Genomic DNA, 18011 nt, shown 5'->3' on the forward strand with positions numbered 1-18011 from the left:
ATTTTGAAACACGTCAAAGCCACGGCTCTCTTTTACACAGAGCCAGAGATGAAACCTTCCTCAGAAGACTGTCTGTGTTCAGTTCGGAGAGGGAATTTCATGATGTCTCTCTGGTGGGGAGGGGACAGTGACATACACAAAAGTGACCCCATCATATTTAACAATCGCCATCTTGACCGCCTTGAAAACTCAGCAGGGATGTCCAGGTATGAGTTGAGCAAGTAAGTGGACAGCAGAGAGGAAGAAGGTAGTGGTTTCAGGCAGAGGGGAGTGCAAAGGCTACAAGGCCTGTCATGGTCTTAGGGGGACATAGTGGAGGCCAGTGACACGGGGACAGCATTTGAGAAGGGGTTAAGTCCAAGAAAGAGCTCAAGGAGTAGGTGGGAGTCAACTTAACATCTTTGCTAATGAACTTAAACTCTGTCAGTGTATTTCCTATGACTTCAGCTTCATCTCTGTCCTCAAGGATCTGGCTTTGCTGGAGTGGGGCTTAGTCTAGCTTGGGCACGGAAGAGGCTCCTCTGTCCTGATTGTTGGCTGAGAATGTGTCTCTTGGATTCCCTTCCTGCTCCTCTCTGTCCCAGCCCCTTTGGCAACTGGTTTAGGGTTCTCCTCATCCATCCAGGGATTTATCCAACACCCACTCAGTACAAGGCACGGCGCTCAGAACTGGTGTGAAGGTAGAGGAGCCTGGCACTGCCAACAGAGAACTTTCATCTTACGGGGGAGACAGACAACAAACAAGGACCTGAAATAGAGTCAGGAGCTGAAAGGAGCTCTGAGGAAAACACAGACATGAGAGTGCCTGCAACAGAGGTGGCCGTGTTTGCAGACAGGGCGGCGTGGAGACAGTGTTCGGAGAGGTGTAGACACCCATGTAGGAAGAGATGTGAACTGTTGAGTGGTTCGGTGGGAGGACAGTAGCTGGTGCTCAGTCCTGGGGTAAGAAGGAGGCTGTAGGGTGTGAGGAACAGCAGGCAGGCCAGGGGCTGAACAGCCCCAGGAGGCTGCAGAGGATGCAACGATTCAGGTTTTGTAGAGGATGCAGGAGTTTGTGTATGTGTTTAGGGCCTCAGCAACCCAAGGCTTGTTACATGTGCCTCCGACCTTCCTATGTCTTTTCAGCCCCAGCTTTACTTCACTTCCTATGGCTACTGTCTCTACCCTTCAGGATCTGAGCCAGCAGTCCCTGGGAAGATGGTCTTTGAAATTGGCCTTTCTTCTCCCCACTCCTTTCAGAGGAGAAAAGGCCTGATGAGCAAGTTCACGCTAAGGTGCTATCTAAGTAGACACCTTAGCTGGGGAGTTTGGAAGCACTAGGAAGGGTGGCGCTACCTCCTGGGCTCTTAGTCCAAGCCTGGCTCCTTTGAGTGCCTTTAAACCACTTAATGGGATTGCTCTACCTTGCCTTATTAGTCCATCAGAACTTTTCTCCATATGTTTATAACTTGGCGACATCTACATAGCCACAGCATGTAGATCTTAACCACATGTCGGGCACTACAGCACCAAACTCGCTCACATCACTCTGACGTTGTCCCTGACATCTTTCCATGGAACCTTCTTCCTCTTGAAGACAGAAACATTATCCCCCTGACACCACACAGCTCTGACTTCTACCCAGCCTCCAGCAGCTATGGTCCTAACGTCTGTCATTATAATATTGATTGCTCCAATTACCCAGACTGGTGGACTGGCCCAGCATTTGGCGTTTATGACTGTCTTAGTCTACAGGCTGCCACGTGCTCAGAATTCCTCTGGGTTGTGGCATGTATTGTACTTTCTTTTTGCATTTGATGGTGCTGGAGATTGAACTCCGGGCATTCTCCATGCAATTGAGCTACACCCCCAGACAGGATTCCCTTCCTTTTTAAAGCTGAATAATATTCCTTGTGTGCGTGCATCAGCAGGCCCTTGGTTGGTGTTCATATTTTAGCCGTCATAAACGATTCTGGAATGAATATGGAAGCATCACTGTCTCATTCAGAACCTACTTTCAGTTATTTTGAGTGTGTGCCTAAAAATGAATCACTTCATTATATGTAGTTTTATTTTTAACTTTTTTGAGGACCCTCTATACTGTTCCCCATGAGAGCAATACCAGCCTCACCAGCAGCACACGTGGTTCCCTCTCCAGTCTCATTACTGTCTTCTGTATGACAGGGCAACTCATTGCAGTCTATTTTTGCTAGTGCTGGGGATGAAACCCAAGACCTTGCTCATGCTGTTTGAGCTTCAATCACTGAGCTGTACTCCCAGCCCCTGCATATTTTGATTCATGTTTTGATTTATGTCCTAAATAATTATGTCAGGCTTTCTTGATAACTTTTGTAACATTTTAAAAGATGGATAAAAGTTTATAGAATTGTATATCCTCTTGATAAAGTGGACATTGGAAAGTGTCCCCTAACATTATCTACCTGGAAGCGGGTGTTGCTATTAGCATGGCTGCTGAGCTTTCAGCTCTTTGACATCAACACATATAGTTTCTTCATCTCTCCACTTTTACCCTATTATAACATTAAAATGCCTCTCAGAAACGAAGCATCTGCTTGTTTTCAAAAGTTCAGTATGACAGCCTGTGCCTTTTAATAGAGCTGTTTTAACCATTTATGTTTAATGTAATTGTTGATGCGATTAGGTTTAAGCCTATTATCTTGCTGTTTGTTCCTTTGTCACCTTTATTCTTTTTTTCCTGCCCCTTGGGGGAGACTATTTACCTATCTATTTAATCTATGCATTTATTTTCATAAAGCAGTAATTTTAGGGTTCACAGTTATCTTTGGGCTTCTATTGTGATAAAACACCATGACCAAAAGCAGCTTGGGGAAGAAAGTTTATTTTATAACTCTCAGGTCACTCTCCTTCACTGAGGGGAGCCATGGTAGGAACTCAAGGCAGGAATCTGAAAGCAGTAACTGAATCAGAGGAAATATTTTTATCGACTTCCACAGACTGTGTGTGTGTGTGTGTGTGTGTGTGTGTGTGTATTCCCTAAGACCATTTTCCCAGGGGTAACACCAGCTACAATGGGTTGGGCTTTCAATTACTAATCAAGAAGGTGTCCCCCATTTGTCCTCCACAGGCCAAATTTGTGGAGGCATTTTCTCAGTAGTGGTTTCTTCAATTGAGAAACAAACCAAAACTAACAAGGAAAATTGACCCTTGTCAACTTGACCCACAAACATATCACTATGCAGCTATAGCCTTTTCTTTCTTGTTCATTTCCAAGATCTCATATTAATAACACTATCACAATATAAAATATTCTGATCTTTAAAAGTCCCACAGCCTTTAAAGTTTTAACCCTTAAAAGTCTTAAAATTCTGAAGTTGTTTTAAAACCTTCCAAGTCAAAAAGTTCAAAGCCTGTCTAAAATATCCAAAGTCTCCTAAGTATCCAGTCTCTCAAACATCCAAAGTTTCCCTAACACTACAAAGACTCTACAATTCCAAGTCTCTTGATTCCTATGAAAATCAAGTAAGTTACATACTTTCTCACTCCAAGACGGTATAACAGGACGCAGTCACAATCCAATCAAAGCAAAGCCAAAGTCTATCAGTACATAATTCCTGGAGTCCCCTCACAGTCTTTCAGGCTCCATAGGGCTTAGGCAGTTCCTCTTCTCCAGCTCTGCCATCCGCAGCACACACAGCTTGTCTCATGGGCTCAAGACAGCTCCACGCCATACTTGCTGCTGTCCTTTGTGGTTGTCCCATGGTACTGACATCTTCAACATGTTGGGGTCTCCATTGCAACCGGGCTGCTCCTTTCCCAGTAGCCTCTACTGGCTCTCTTCAGGGATTCTAACCCGGCTATGGTCTCTCTCTATGACCCCTTCAATCCTGAGCCTTTTGTTGATATTGAGGCTGCCTGTCAACTGATGACCTCTTACAGTGCCAAGTCTCAGCTGTTCTCCATGACCCTTTCATGCCTTCAAAATCATTACTACTTGAGAGACTCTTACATATGACCAAGTTCAACTACCTCCGTGAAATACAGCCCTGGTCCACTATAGGCCATGACTTCTGTGTGCCCAACCTGAGGAAATAATCTCAGGTTTCACCTCAATGATGCTGGTTTCTTCTTAATCATTGCCAGCTTCTCAGCTCTCTCTGAATGAACAGCATCAACTGTTACCAGAAAAGCAAAAGTTTTAACTCAGTGGTTCTGGCCTCTTGTTAACCACTGCTGAATCTTCAGTCCCAGCTAACCAGAGCCACAGACTCTTAATTCAAAAAAAATTACATGAATGAGGGATGTAGAGTTGGCTCAGTGGTTAAGAGCACTTGTTGCTCTTGCAGAGGACCTGGGTTCAATTCCTAACACCTGCGTGGTCATTCAGGATTATCCGCAGCATCAGTTAGTGTGGATCAGATGTGGTGGTCTGATCTCCAAGGGCACCAGGCATGCATGTAACACATAGACATACATGCAGGTAAAATATATGCAAAAAATAAGTGAATCTACAAAGTAAATATTTCAAAAAAAAAATCAAGTAAACAGTTCCAGGAGAGAACTGTCTGAAGAACTCTCAAACTTCCCTCCAAAACTCTTCAAGTCTTGCCTCTGTTGTCTGCAATGTTCTCAACATTATCTTCAAATTCTCACAGAACAGCCTGTTGAGCTCTGAGGAATCAATGGCTTTCAAAGTCAGTCTTCCCAACAAACATATGGTTAAGTCTATAATGACCTGGTACCAATTTTTGTCTTTGTTTTCTATGGTTATGATAAAACATCATGACCAAAAACAACTTGAAGAGAAAAGAACTGATTTTAGCTTAACACTTCCACACCACAGTTATTGAAGAATGTCAGGGCAGGAATCCAAGGCTGAAATCGGAATCAGAGGCTATAATGGGGTGCTGCCTGCTTGCTTGTTCCTTATGGTTTGTTCAGCCTGCTTTCTTATACAGTGCAAGACCGTATATATGCCCAGCAGTGGCACCATTCACAATGGACTGGGCCTTCTCATATCATCACTAATTAAAAAAATGTCCCTTTGTCTTACCTACAGCTGGATTTTGTAGTGGAATTTTCTCAGTTGTGGTCCCCTCTTCCCAGATGACTCTAGTTTGTATCAAGTTGATCAAAAAGGCCAAACAGGACAATGTGTGAACTGTAAACTTATCTAGTGTGCCTTCAGGCAGTACTGTAGCGCGTGGCAGGCTTTGCTCTTCAGTGCAAACAGTTTTGGGTAGTGTTTTCTGCTTCTTTGAAAGTCTGATTATTTTTGACTGGATGTCAAACAGTACGGTCTTTTGCTGTTGTTGTTGGGTACTGGATATTCTTAGGTATTTTGCGTTGGGGAATTTAGCGATGAACCATTCTGAGCACGAATTAGGAGCTTTCTGAATTGGCTAGGAGGGACAAGAGGCTTTCTAGGCCCCGGGATTACAGCAGATTAGTCACTCTGTCCCTTCAGGGGTTCTTCTCCTGATTTATTCACATGCTTCTTGTGGTCAGCCTTGGCAGAAAGTTAGAAAAACTCAGCAGAACGGTGCCTGCCGAAGACTGTTCACCCGAGGACTTTCTTGGAGGAGCTCCAGCCTTTTTGGCATCAGGTCCTCGCCTCCATCTCTCTCAGCAACAGAGATCCATCCACTCTGCCTGGTATGGACTCCCCCTGTTGTGCCCGGACAGTTCCTCCAGGCCACGTGCTGAGACAATCCATCTCTTAGGTGTCACCTTTACCACCGTCTGCTGTCCAGTACCATGAGACTGTTGTTTTTCTGTTTGAGACAGAGTCTCTCTCTGTATCCCTGGACAGCCTGGAATTTTATTAGATCATATAGAACTTTATATAGATAAGAAGGCACATACATGCGCACGCCTCCTGAGTGCTGGCATTAAAGGTGTGCTCCACCACACTCTGTCTAAACCTTTCATTTCTTATATTTCATTTGGCTTTTAAAATAGTGATTGGAATCGGAATTGCCTGAGAATGCTTTTTTTTTTCCCCAAAACATTCTAGTTTGTGTTGGCTATTACCCGATGACAGACTTTATTCCTTTCCAGTTTGTGTCAGTAATGTCAAGAACTATTCATATCAGATTCTTTGATGAAAGAACTCAATTGCTCCTGCTGAGACTCCAGGTGGGAATATATTTACTTGGAGTAAATTAAGCTTCTTATGACGAGGGGGAAATTTTCTGAAGAAATCCATGAAAACGGTGACAGCCTAAGTTTGTGTGGCTGTGGTCTGGGCCAGCCACTTGAGACTTCTGTCTGTCTTATCACAAATCACTGAGGGACCCCAAGGTAATTGCATAGTTGCTACCAAGTTTTATGACCTGACTTCGGTCACCAGGACCCACATAGTGGAAGGAGAAAACCAGCTCCTACCAGTTGTCCTCTGAGATCTCTGCAGGTACACCATAGCAAGCATACTCCCCTCTCAAAAAAAAAAAAAAAAAAAAAAAAAAAACACAAAAAACAAAAAAAACCCACAGACACACACACTAAAATATGGTAAAAATTAATTGGTTAGGTATCACTATGCACCTTTAATCCCAGCATTCAGGAGGCAGATCTCTGTGAATTTAAGGGTAGCTTGATCTACATAAGGAGTTCCAAGCCAGCCAGCACAGCATAGTTAGATCTTGTCTCCTATATAAACCAAATATCAAAACAAAAGCTCCAAACCCAAAGAAAATGAGATTCAAGCTATCAGTGTCATGCCCGAATGAGAGGGCCTGAGGGGTGTGAGGAGCCAGCTCCTCGATGAGTCTGCGGTAAGCTGGTGCCTGCGCTCCTGGAGGGTTCGGGAAATGCCTAACAGATGCACTCGAGTCTGCACTTGAAGCCACTAGTAGTCTACAAGGCTGCAGTTGTGAGTCTCAGCCAACGCCAGCTGTAGTTCCGAGATATTTTCTTCCCCTGGAACTTCCCTGAGATGAGGTACTTCTGGTAGGAAGCCTTGGGTGCTGTGGGCCCTCCAAAGGGACTGAGAACATCACCAGCCTCCTTTTAGATAATGCCCAGTTTCCTCTTTCTTCCAGCCACCTTGCTACCTTCTCAAGAGTGTCTGCTGTCTGGTTTCAGGGCGGAGAGGGAGCCTCCTCCACTTTCCTTGGACCAGGCAGAGATCACGGATCTCAGTTAACCAAAGGGCTGGGGTTGATATTTCATTGATGAAGGGCCATGCTGCCCCACTGAAGTGTAAGGGTTGTGCCATCAACGCGTCATTGTGTCCAGTGTGGTGAGGGAACCAGAGACACATGGAATCTGTTTGCACTATGAAATAATCCTTCTGGACTGTCTGAGTGGTTTCCTTCTTGCAGAAGTGACACCTACAGACTTGGCACAGTCGTGACTAGTTTTCGACCAGCAGGTGCCTTGGGCTTTCAGGATGAAGCAGTTGAAATTCAAGTGGCCCAGGAGTAGGGGAAATGTCTGATTCTAGTGGTGGCCTCTTCCTGGAAATAGCAGTTCCCCAGAACTCAGGAAGTTCAGAGACTGGGGGGAAGTGGGATGATGAGCGGAGTCAATGCCTGGAGAGCAGACACCATAGGGTGTGTGTATGTGTGTGTCAAACAGTTGTCAAAACAGCATACAAAAGGCAGCCAGGGACATTGTGCCCAGTGCTGCTGAAGGGCCCAGGGTACATCCAACAATAGCACCTTGGCGTGGAATCACGTGGCCAGAACTGGTTATCTCATGGTACCCATGTCACACTTGACAATTTCCTCTACCTGCTGGCACATCCAGAGTCTTTAGTCACCCTAGTGGCCCCAGGGAAGGGACAGAATACATTATTATTACAAAGAAGGGGAGGGAGCTGGGTGGTGGTGGCGCACACCTTTAATCCCAGCACTTGGGAGGCAGAGGCAGGCGGATCTCTGTGAGTTCGAGACCAGCCTGGTCTACAAGAGCTAGTTCCAGGACAGGCTCCAAAACCACAGAGAAACCCTGTCTCAAAAAACAAAAACAAAACAAATCAAAAAACAAAAACAAAACAAAACAAAACAAAAAAAACAAAGGAGAGGGGAAGGGGGAATGAGTAACGGCTTGGGTGTAGTGGCGTGATGGGGAGGAGATCCTCAAGAACAGAATTCACAGGTGTGTGTGTGTGTGTGTGTGTGTGTGTGTGTGTGTCTGCGCTCAAGCAGAAATCAGAGACAGGATAGAACCTTTTGTTGATGCCCCAGCCTGAAGGGACTCAGGAGTGTAGCACAAATGCCACAGGGATGATGTGACTGAAGTCTGGAGGTGAAGGGGCCCCCTAATTCCAGCAGGGGAGAGGAGACTGTAAGAGGGCATCTGCCCATAGTGGCAGAGGGGAAGACAGGTGATCAGTAAGGCCCTTCCAGCCACAGGAGGGAGAGAGGGGAGGGGAGTCCTGTTGCCTTAGGGAGGGGAGAGGGAGGAGGAGGAGTGCCTGGGGAAGTCTGCTTTATAAGCCCATTGAAGAGGAAGAGCCAGGAGCCAAGCATCCAATTAACCTGACATCATTTGCAGCCCAAATATCTGAGGATATAAGAAGAGAATTTAATATGTGGGGGCTGGGGAGAAAAAGTGACTAAGAATGGAAAACAGCCCCAGTTTATTTAAAAAATAGGTCAGGCCCAACAAATCCAGGCGATGCTTTCCCAGGAGTTACTGATCCAGGAGACAGAGGGAGGACTGTGTGGGTGCAGTGTGGTTTTGATTTGAGGCAGGCATTGCTGTTGCACCACAAAGAGACAGCCAGGGGCTGACAGGAAGCGCTGGGACACAGTGCGCAGCACCAAGGCTGCCTTCCAGTTACACCGCAAGGGCTTCTAGTAGTGGCTGTGAGTCAGTCAGGAATCAGCCCAGGCCACGCAGCCCCAGTGTGGTGGAACCTGCCCAATCTCCAGTCACCTACTGCAGAGCTGAAGTGCGCTCTGGAACCTTCAGCTGTCTCTCACCCAGGATCTGCGACTGCTCTGGCCTTTGGTCAATGTCAGTAGCAACTAGGTACTGTCCAGTTTCCGTGTTGAAGGCCATGTAAGAGCTTAGGGGTTCAGAGGGGCTGAGGGAGACAGGTAACCATACTCTACATGGTCAGTGCCAGCATTCATGAGCATCACCCTCTGGGAGTTTGACAATGACTTCTGCTTCTGGGGTTCAGGGCCTCAGACCTGCCCGTGAAGGTCCACAGGGCTGGTAACTAGAAACTAATCTAAATCACAGCGCAGGTTTGCTCCTTCAGAACCATGCTCACTTGAGTCTTGGGAAAAAGCAACCCAGACAGGAATTCAGGGCCAATGGACATCCTACCACTTTCTCAGAGATGCATAGTTCATTTTTAGCAAAATAAAACCTTAAAAACATCACCAAGAACTCTTCTTAGACTGTGTGCCTAGTTATACTTGACCATGGTTGTTTTACTTTTTATTGTTTTTATTTTTTTCCTAAGAGCTGTGGTTCCATGCTGTGCTGGGTAGGAAGTACCTGGAGGGCCCGGCAGCTCTCAAACTGGACAGACCATGGGAATTTCCTCCGAACATTCTGAGCACAGGCCACTGGGTCCCACTGTGGGTCCTGGGGCAGTGGTCTCTGGTGTTGTAGAGGCTGATGCTGGTCGTCCAGGACCCAGATTCCGAGGACCACTGCCCTTTGCCCCATTTCTCCATGATACCACCTTGTTTAGTGCATTAAACTGAGAAGGCGAGCAGCGGGAGTGGATGGGAAAGAAGGGAGCCTAGAGTGTGTTTGACTCCACAGTCGCAGGACACATGCGCAGAGGGGTGACAGGCAGTAGGAAGAAGGTGACAAGGCTGAGGAAGGGTATCTGGGGTGGCTGTGACTAGGCCGCCCCTATAGTGGGAGCACAGGGTGGGGATGCGGTTGATGGTGAACAATCTGGAGCAGCTCAGGGAGCCAGTAACCAAGTGCGAGGAGACAACATAAACATGCAGTGCTCGTAGTGCCCAGACACTGGCCTGGTCACTGCCCCAGTCACCGCCCATGGTTCTGGCACGAAGTGAGACCCACCTACCAGAACACTGCTTCCATCCAGGCTCATGGACCACAAGGCTTCTCCACCAGGATCCAGGGAGTCACCCTGCAGCCCAGCTGTCAGGAAACATGGGTGCAGGATAGCAGATGGGAGGATGCTCTCTGGCCACCTGGGGATGAACACAGGCTTGGAAGCTCCCTATTTTCGGTACCATCTTAGGAAGTTGGAGTGGCCCAAAAACCCAATGTGAGAATGTTCTCCCTTAGAACTCTGGTACCCATATAATGGAGACAGATGTTGTTAACACAGTCATAAACATAACATAAACGTAAATACTTGTTTATGCCTTTGTCAATAACACAGCTACAGCTCAGATCGCAGCCTTGGAAGTGTGTATGGAATGGCAGCAGGGTGCAGAGGGTGTCCGTGAGTAAGTCTGGTGGCAGGGCCAAGTGAGAGGATGGGCAAGGAGAATGAGACAAAGACAACGGGGAGGGAAGACAGGAATGAGGCCAGTCTTCCCCTCCCCCCACCTTCCTCCACCCTCCTAACCCCCCCACCCTGCTCCGGTGGGGTCTTACCTTCCACAGTACACTTCTTTCCTTCGGAGGCAACCCCAGGCCGTATAGGAATGTGATGTCAGAAGCTCTCTTGGCATTTGGAAACCAGAGCAGGAGCCAGCTCCCGTAGTGGGCCTCTGTCTTCAGGGAGAGTCTTAAAGCTTGACCTGGTGCCAAAGGAGTCATTTATAGCCCAAGGGCTCAGGTCGGCTTTGACTGTCGGCCACAGAAAAGACTGGCAGCTCTCTGTCCTGCAGCTCGTCTTCTGTGTTCTCTGACCTGTCTCCAGGCTTTTCCTGCTTCTCGCAGTCCGAGTTCCAGCTCACCCTAGAAAGATCTCTGTTCTTGTGTGGGCCTCAGTTTCTCCATCTATAACCTGAAATTTTGCTGTGGATTTTCTTTAAACCTAGAAATCTCAGAGAAGTGACTACCTGGATCACTGCTTTTGACCTCGTTTCTGCCCTGAGTGCTGGGCCTCCCTTCTGAGTTAGCCTGCTTGGCTGAGACAGCAGCTGTGTTAGGCATGGCTGGGCTGAACCAAGCTGGCTATAGTGTCAACGCTGATGGCAGATGCTCTTATTGCCTGTTGTCAACAAGGAATATGCCTTGTGGCTGATACTGGTTTATTGCCAGGCTCTGGGACTTGCTAGCTCTGGACTCTGGCCAATAAATAACCCGAGCACTCAAGAACTTTAGACCTTTGTTTTGTTTTGTTTTGCCTGTGTGTTTCAGCACCTTGTCCTGTTGTTACGCCTTCACCGAGCAATGTTTGCAAAGCGCTCTGCAGAGTGGGCCTTCAGTCAGAGCTAACCACCTTCCCCAAAACACCTAAGTGGAGATAGGGTTAGGTTGAAATGTTCCTATCCCATTCCACCTGGGGAGGACCTACCCTTCCTTGAAGGACCAGTTCAGAATCTTTTCTCCAGAAGCCTTCTTCTTCATGACCTTGGCAGGCAGTGGGCATGACTTTCAGCACATTGGGATCATAAACCGTGTGGAGAGACTTGCAGGAAATTGAGCATCTTGGAGGAGGCAGAGATAAATATTTCAGGGCCCTTTCCATGCCCTGGTGCCCCAGGCCTGGGCAGGGTCAGATGGGGGCCACTGTGCACAGATACTTTCCTCAAGCAGGGCAGCCATTCCAAACAGGCGAGGTCAGAAATAGAGGGTGGATTGGGTTCCATTCCTACTGGAGTACTGTGTTGGAAAGCTATCCATGGTGGGGGGGATTCTGGGTAGAGAGGCTCCCTGGAGCTTAGTGGGCACAGCTCTGGAGGTGCTGAAGTTGGGGTTAGTTGGGCTCCACACCCAGTATACCCGCTAACCCTCTTCCTGACTTCTCAGACATGTTTGCTACTAAAACGTTGGAAGACTTCCCTGTCACCTCTTTGATCCTCCTTCCTAGGGAGGAGTCAGACCTTCTGACCTTACAGAAGTGACCACCAGGACTGGAGGCCTATATCCCTCAAGTGTTTCCAGAGGCACGTGGGCAGGCAACTGAGCCAGCTCCCTGGCCAGATTCCCAGAGAGAGAGCCGTCATCTGTGGCTGACCCATCTTCCTAGAGTGGTTTCTGCATTCCTGCACGGACCCCTCTGTTTCATGTTTCCTTCCTAGCACCTACACAGTGCCCCATAGCTCGTCAGGTAACTGTGGAAGGCGAAGCATCACCCCATACTGCCTGCTCACCCTCAGTCCCCGGGAGAGGGCACACCTCTTGGGTCATAGGCAGAAAGCAGCTCTCCTGGGCAGGAGGCTGGCAGTCTTCAGAACCAGGGCTAATGTCACCTCTTGGTCTTATTTGCCTCCCCTGACTCATGCATCCCTGTGTCTCATGAGTGCCCTGGTGGCATCTGACATATACTTGACTGTTGGGAAGAGACCCAGGGAGCCTCATAAAACAGAGGACCTTGACTGGGCATGATGCTTGAAAAACCTAGGAATGGTCTCTCTTTTAACTGTATTAAATAGAGTCAATATCGGTGGCAACTGGATGTATAGGGGATCCTTGAGGTTTTTGTTTTTTTGCGGGGGATGACTCTAGGCTGCTTTCTGAGCTCGTTGTCATTACCTGGTAGATAAAGGCCTTGGCCAGGCTGCAGGAAGGAAGACTTTGCCTTAAAGTTCCCTCCTTGAAGTCAATGTTTGGGTCACATGTCCCCAGAAGAAGGGCAGTCTAAAGACACATCTTCCCTGTTTCCATGTCAACCCCCTGGGTCCCCCAAGCCCACTCAGGTCCTCAAAAGGTGGTTAATGTGACCTTTCTCCCAGGCATATCCACCATTCTTCTACTGTGGTCTCTCCTACGCAAGCCCTTTCTTCACCCCATCCTTCCGATGGCTCTCAAGACAGAGCCCCGGCCTCAGTTTCTCTCCGGGGGTCTGGAGTTGCATTTCATACTCTTTTGCAATATTAGCTTTTGCTCTTCACAGAAGTGGCGCCAGAAAGAATTAATTATTCACGACCCAATACCCAGGGATAATCGCTGCCAATTCTGGTGCCTTCCCTGAATCTCCTCTCTTCATGCACCAGCAAGAAGAGATTTTAATTAAGACACAAGCGCACAGTCTATAGTCCTGTGTGTCCTGCTTGACCAACGGTTTATTGTGGTCACATGCTTGTGTTCTTAAAGACTTTTCCTACATTTTTAAGGCCTGCATAGCATTCTCTGACAAGGTGCTCACCATAGGCTGTAAGCAATTTTGTCTTGTGAGCCATCGAAATTGACTCTTGTTTTTTGGTCATCATGAAATTCGCAGAGCTATGTACTTAGGACGATAAATGGCCCTCTCCTGGTGTTAAATTTAAAGAAAGCAATTGTGGGTTAAAGGATTTGTGCTTTTTAATGCTCTTAATAAATTTTTACCAAACTGCTTTCTAAAAAAGTCTTGACTTAATTACATTTCCACAAGACTTGGGCGAAAGTACCTCCTCTCCCTTCCCCCACTCCCTTCCCCTGCCCCTCCTAATCTTGAAAATGAAGAAACTGATCATTTTGAGGGATAAAATAAGGTTTTGCTCTATTTTAAGTTTATCTGATCTCCAGTGAGCCAAACATTTACACTGAGTGTTAATTCGCCATTGGTCTTTTTTTCCATTTAACAGATGAGAAACCGCCTCATCCCCATTAAGCTGGGGTGTGAAGTTTCTGGTTTGTCAGCCCTGGCTTCCTGAGCACACATTAACCTCTCCTCGCCACATGTGTTGGGGTGTGCCTTTCAGCCGCGTAAAGGTGTTTATTGATTGGAACTGCCTCCGTATCTGCTTGCTTGACATCTTTTCTTACAGGGCTCGATGGCATTTCAAACTCCACATATCCCCCACCCCAGCTTGCCCTTCCCGCTGATGTGCTGACTTCTGTTAACATCACCACTATTTTCCTACTCACCCAGGCTTGAGATGTGGACAGCGTCTCAGATTCCAGCTTCTCCCTCGCCCCCCATGTTCTGCCAGCTGCCAACCCCATAGGTTCTATTTCTGTGCTGTGCTGGCAGGCAGCCCCTCCAGCACCCCGGGGGCTCGGGGGCTCATTATTTCTTGACTAGACTTTGAACATAGTCTCTTAAATTCCACCATGGACACCCCTTTCTTCTTCGCCCCCTCCCGTACCCTGTGCTCGCATTCAATTTCCAAAATCAGTGTTCAAACTCGGGGCCCTGAGTACACAGGGCTCACCTGTCTATTGTCTGCGGTAGTTAATTCCGCCCTCTTAGCCTGATCATAACCTTCTCTCAGCTGAACCCTCTGCTGTCTCAGCATGTTCTCCGCCATCAAGTTCACAACCTTCCCACCCCCTGTCCTCTCTGCTCAAAGCACCCCTTCCTCTTAGAATTCCCTCCTGTCGCCTCTACCTTTCAAAATCCATCGACAAAGCTCCCTGCTCATGGCATGGCAACTCTGCTAGGATTCCTTGACTCGCAGTTGAAGGGAATTCACCTCTTGATGTCTGACTCTCTTTTGTAGCCTGTGTTTTATTGTAGCTTCTGGTGAGGTTGCTAGAGGTCTAGGAAGCGGAGTCTCTGGGGGACTCCTCCCCGCAGGACTATTTCTTCTACACAGGGCATCTCAGCAGCAGGCCTTCAGCGGCTGTCACTAGAATTCAAAGCAACTCTCTGTAGCTTAGTGTTTGTGAGTTCAAGGCCACTGTGAGAAGAGCAGGCCTGCCAGTCCAGGGTCAGAGTTCAAGTCCACTTTGCAGAAGACTGAGCTGGACCAAGGAGTGGCCTCTGGGACAAAGTACCAGCCATGATCACCCCCCTTTTCCTCGTGACTTACGGGCTGTTTATTCAATGTCCTTCTCTTGTCCTTGGTCAGGTCGTCCATCCCTTTGCCTCGTGCAATGTGTGACATATGGAAGTTACCTCACAAGTTGACTGTTGAGGACAGAAAACCAGGGAGTTCCAAGGAAGACCAGTCCTTGGACTGAGAGTTGAATGATAGCTGGAAGGCGCTGGAAGCCCCCTGACCTTGTCACACAAGTTCCTGCACCAGCTAAGAGTTTTTCTCTCCTTAATGTATTTAAATGGAGTCAACACTGGGGTCAACTGTGTGCACAGGCGTCTTCAGCTCTGGAGGTGACTCTGCAGCCGGCACGGGAGTGTGCGATTGACACGGTCTATTTTTAGCCTCCCAGACACCGTGACCAACATCCCAAGCAGAGGGTGGGTGCACCTGCAGCATTTTGATGAGGCAGCCCCACTCGCCAGCCAGCCTGGCCTCTCCTCGACCCGAAGGCCTGTGTTGCTAAACTGGGAAGTCTGCTGTTTCCTAGGGGCCGCAGCCGGGATGCACCTTAAGAGCAGAGTGCCACCTCTTGCCCCATGCAGCTCATTCCTGTCTAGTCTCAGACACAGGGTGGTTTTGAGACTGTGCCTGAGGTAGGAGGGAGGAAAGGCATCACTTGTATTTCCCCATCTGCTCTGTCCCAGGGGCTTTTCCCTTGACTTAGTTGACTGAGTTGACCTAGTTCATGGAGAGGCAAATTGAGGCAGGACAAGGATATTATATGTGTATATAATCTATATGTTCCAGATGGTAGTAATGATACTAGCAACAATAAAGAAGCCTTTATTATATGTACACCACGTGGTTATCTAGTGCCAAGAGAAACTGGCGTTAATGCCTTGATTCTTGCAGAGAGATCTCTCTCTCTTTCTGTATGTATGTGTGAGTGTGTGTGTGTGTGTGTACATATATGTGCACATATATTTGGATCCCAGAGGTCAACCTTGTGTTATTCCTCAGGAGTCATCTACCTTGTTATTTTGAGGCAGGGTCTCTTACTGGGTGCCAGTGTTCACCCATTAGGCTACACCGTCTGGCCAGCAATTCAGGGATCCCCCTGTCTCCACCTCCCCAGTGCTAGGATTATACCTGGATTTTTACATGGGTGCTGGGATGAAGCATGATTAATAAAAACTCACAGACAGATATTGGGGTTAACTTGAAGACCAGACAAAGCAAAGCAGCCAGCCACTGACTCTTACCTCAACCTCAGTCCAAAAATGGCAATCCTGACTCTAGGAAACCTCAGAGTGAGACTGAGAGTTGTCTCTTCCCGTTTAATAATTCTCTGTAGTTCTGGGATTAAGGTATACACCACTACCTCCTGGTTTCTATGGCAAGCTAGTGTGGCTACTGGGATTAAAGGTGTGCGTCATTGCTGTCTGGTCTATAAGGCTGGCCAGTGTGGCTGTTTTACTTTTCTGATCTTCAGGCAAGTTTTATTTATTAAAATACAGATGAAATGACACTACACTGGGGATTGGGTTCATGCTTCCCTGACAGGCGTTTATGCACTGAGCTATCTCAATGGCTCCTTGGGGGGGGGGAGGGGGTTCATTAGGCCCTGTAGTTATCTAGGAGAGAACAGAGACGTGGTGGTGGTATACACAATCCCAAGGTCACACAGCCAGGAATTGGGATGGAATCCTGGAATCTTGAAATTTATAGGCAAATGGATGGATCTAGAAAACATCATATCGAGTGAGGTAACCCAGACCCAGAAAGAAAATATATGTGCTCATTCAGAAGTGGCTTTTAGACATAAAGCAAAGAAAAACAAGCCTACAATTCACAATCCCAGAGAACCTAGACAACACTCTTTGACCCTAAGAGAGACATACACGGATCTAATGTACATGGGAAGTAGAAAAAGACAAGATCTCCTGAGTAAATTGGGGGTGTGGGGACCTTGGGAGAGGGTAGAAGGGGAGCAGAGAGGAAGGGGGAGAGTGGAGAAAAAATACAGCTATAGCTCAATAGAAACAATAAAGAAAAAAAGAAATCTCTGAGGCAGAACTAACTTGGGTCCCTTCTCTCCCTTTAGGTGAGCAGTGCGCCCCCTCAGCCCCCACAGCCTGTCATCCCAGCCAAGCCTGTGCAATGCGTCCACCATGTGTCCACACAGCCCAGCTGCCCAGGGCGGGGCAAGATGTCCAAGCTGCTGAACCCCGAGGAGATGACGTCAAGGGATTACTATTTTGACTCATATGCTCACTTTGGGATCCACGAGGTAACACACTCAGGTTGGGGACCAGCAGGACAGGTGTGGCCCTGTCATTTCATTCTTGTTCTCAGAGATGACAAAGCATGTATGTCCAGCTCTCTCCCACCTCAAAGTGAATCCCTCTGGTGCCCCTGACCCCTGACCTCTCTCCCTTGTGTGGTTCCCTTTGGGACAGACAGCCATGGCCAAGGCAGGGCCTGGAGCACGTGAGTAGGTAGAAGTGGGTGTTTGTGCATTCCACCTATAATCCCAGCACTTGGGAGCCTGAGGGGGAGCTCAGAGGACTGTTGAGGGTTTGAGACCAGCTTGGATTACATAGCGGCTCCTGGTCAGACTGAGTTACAAAGTGAACTGCTATGCAAAATGAATGGCAGCAAGTTGGAGATGGGGCTACCGCTACCCTGGGGTGCTTTGAGCTTATATTTTACCTTCTGGCCCTGAGTGCGTCTCTAACCACCAGTCCCAGACATCCTGGGTGGCCTGCACATCACTGATGCTGACAAGGAGTTGAAGTACTTGCAGCCGATGCACTGAGGCTATCCTGGACTCCTGGAGGCCGTGATGTCTATTAATTTATCCAAGGGGCATCTCCAGGGGAAGAACCAGGGTGAGATCTTATAGACAGGATCCCCCACCTCTGACACTCTGATTCTGTCTTTGCAGTTCTCAGGTGAATACTCAGCCCCCTTCCCAACAGAGAAGCCTTGTGTCAGCCCCCATACAGAAGCAAACCTCGTGGCTATTGTGGGTACAGGATGGAACTCCATGCCACATTTCATTATATAATTCCCTAGCATTGTCCCAAACTGCCCCCAAAGAAATTAGCGTTGACTTCTGCTTGCAGAGTGCTGGGCATGGTTCTAGTTGTGACCGACATGCCATGTTCATTTGATCCTAGTAAGAACCCATGAGAAGGATATCCCCACCATCCCTAAACACAGGGAAGAAAGTCCTGGGGAAGGAGGTGAAGTTTACTGACTGAGGCTCCCGGCCGTGAGGATGTCTTTGCAAACCAGCTC

General features: G+C 47.9%; 1 protein-coding gene across 2 annotated transcripts in view; it reads left to right on the plus strand.

Moving 5' to 3' along the window:
• Positions 1–18011, plus strand: part of Prmt8 (protein arginine methyltransferase 8) — an 88204-nt gene that overhangs the window by 21214 nt on the left and 48979 nt on the right. For both annotated transcript variants that reach the window (XM_057766258.1, XM_057766250.1), the window contains exon 2: positions 16813–16998. In XM_057766258.1, coding sequence (XP_057622241.1) covers positions 16813–16998 — 186 coding nt within the window. The remainder of the gene's footprint in view (positions 1–16812; positions 16999–18011) is intronic.

Source organism: Chionomys nivalis, chromosome 1, assembly GCF_950005125.1.
Source record: "Chionomys nivalis chromosome 1, mChiNiv1.1, whole genome shotgun sequence".
NCBI classification, from domain to species: Eukaryota; Metazoa; Chordata; class Mammalia; order Rodentia; family Cricetidae; genus Chionomys; species Chionomys nivalis.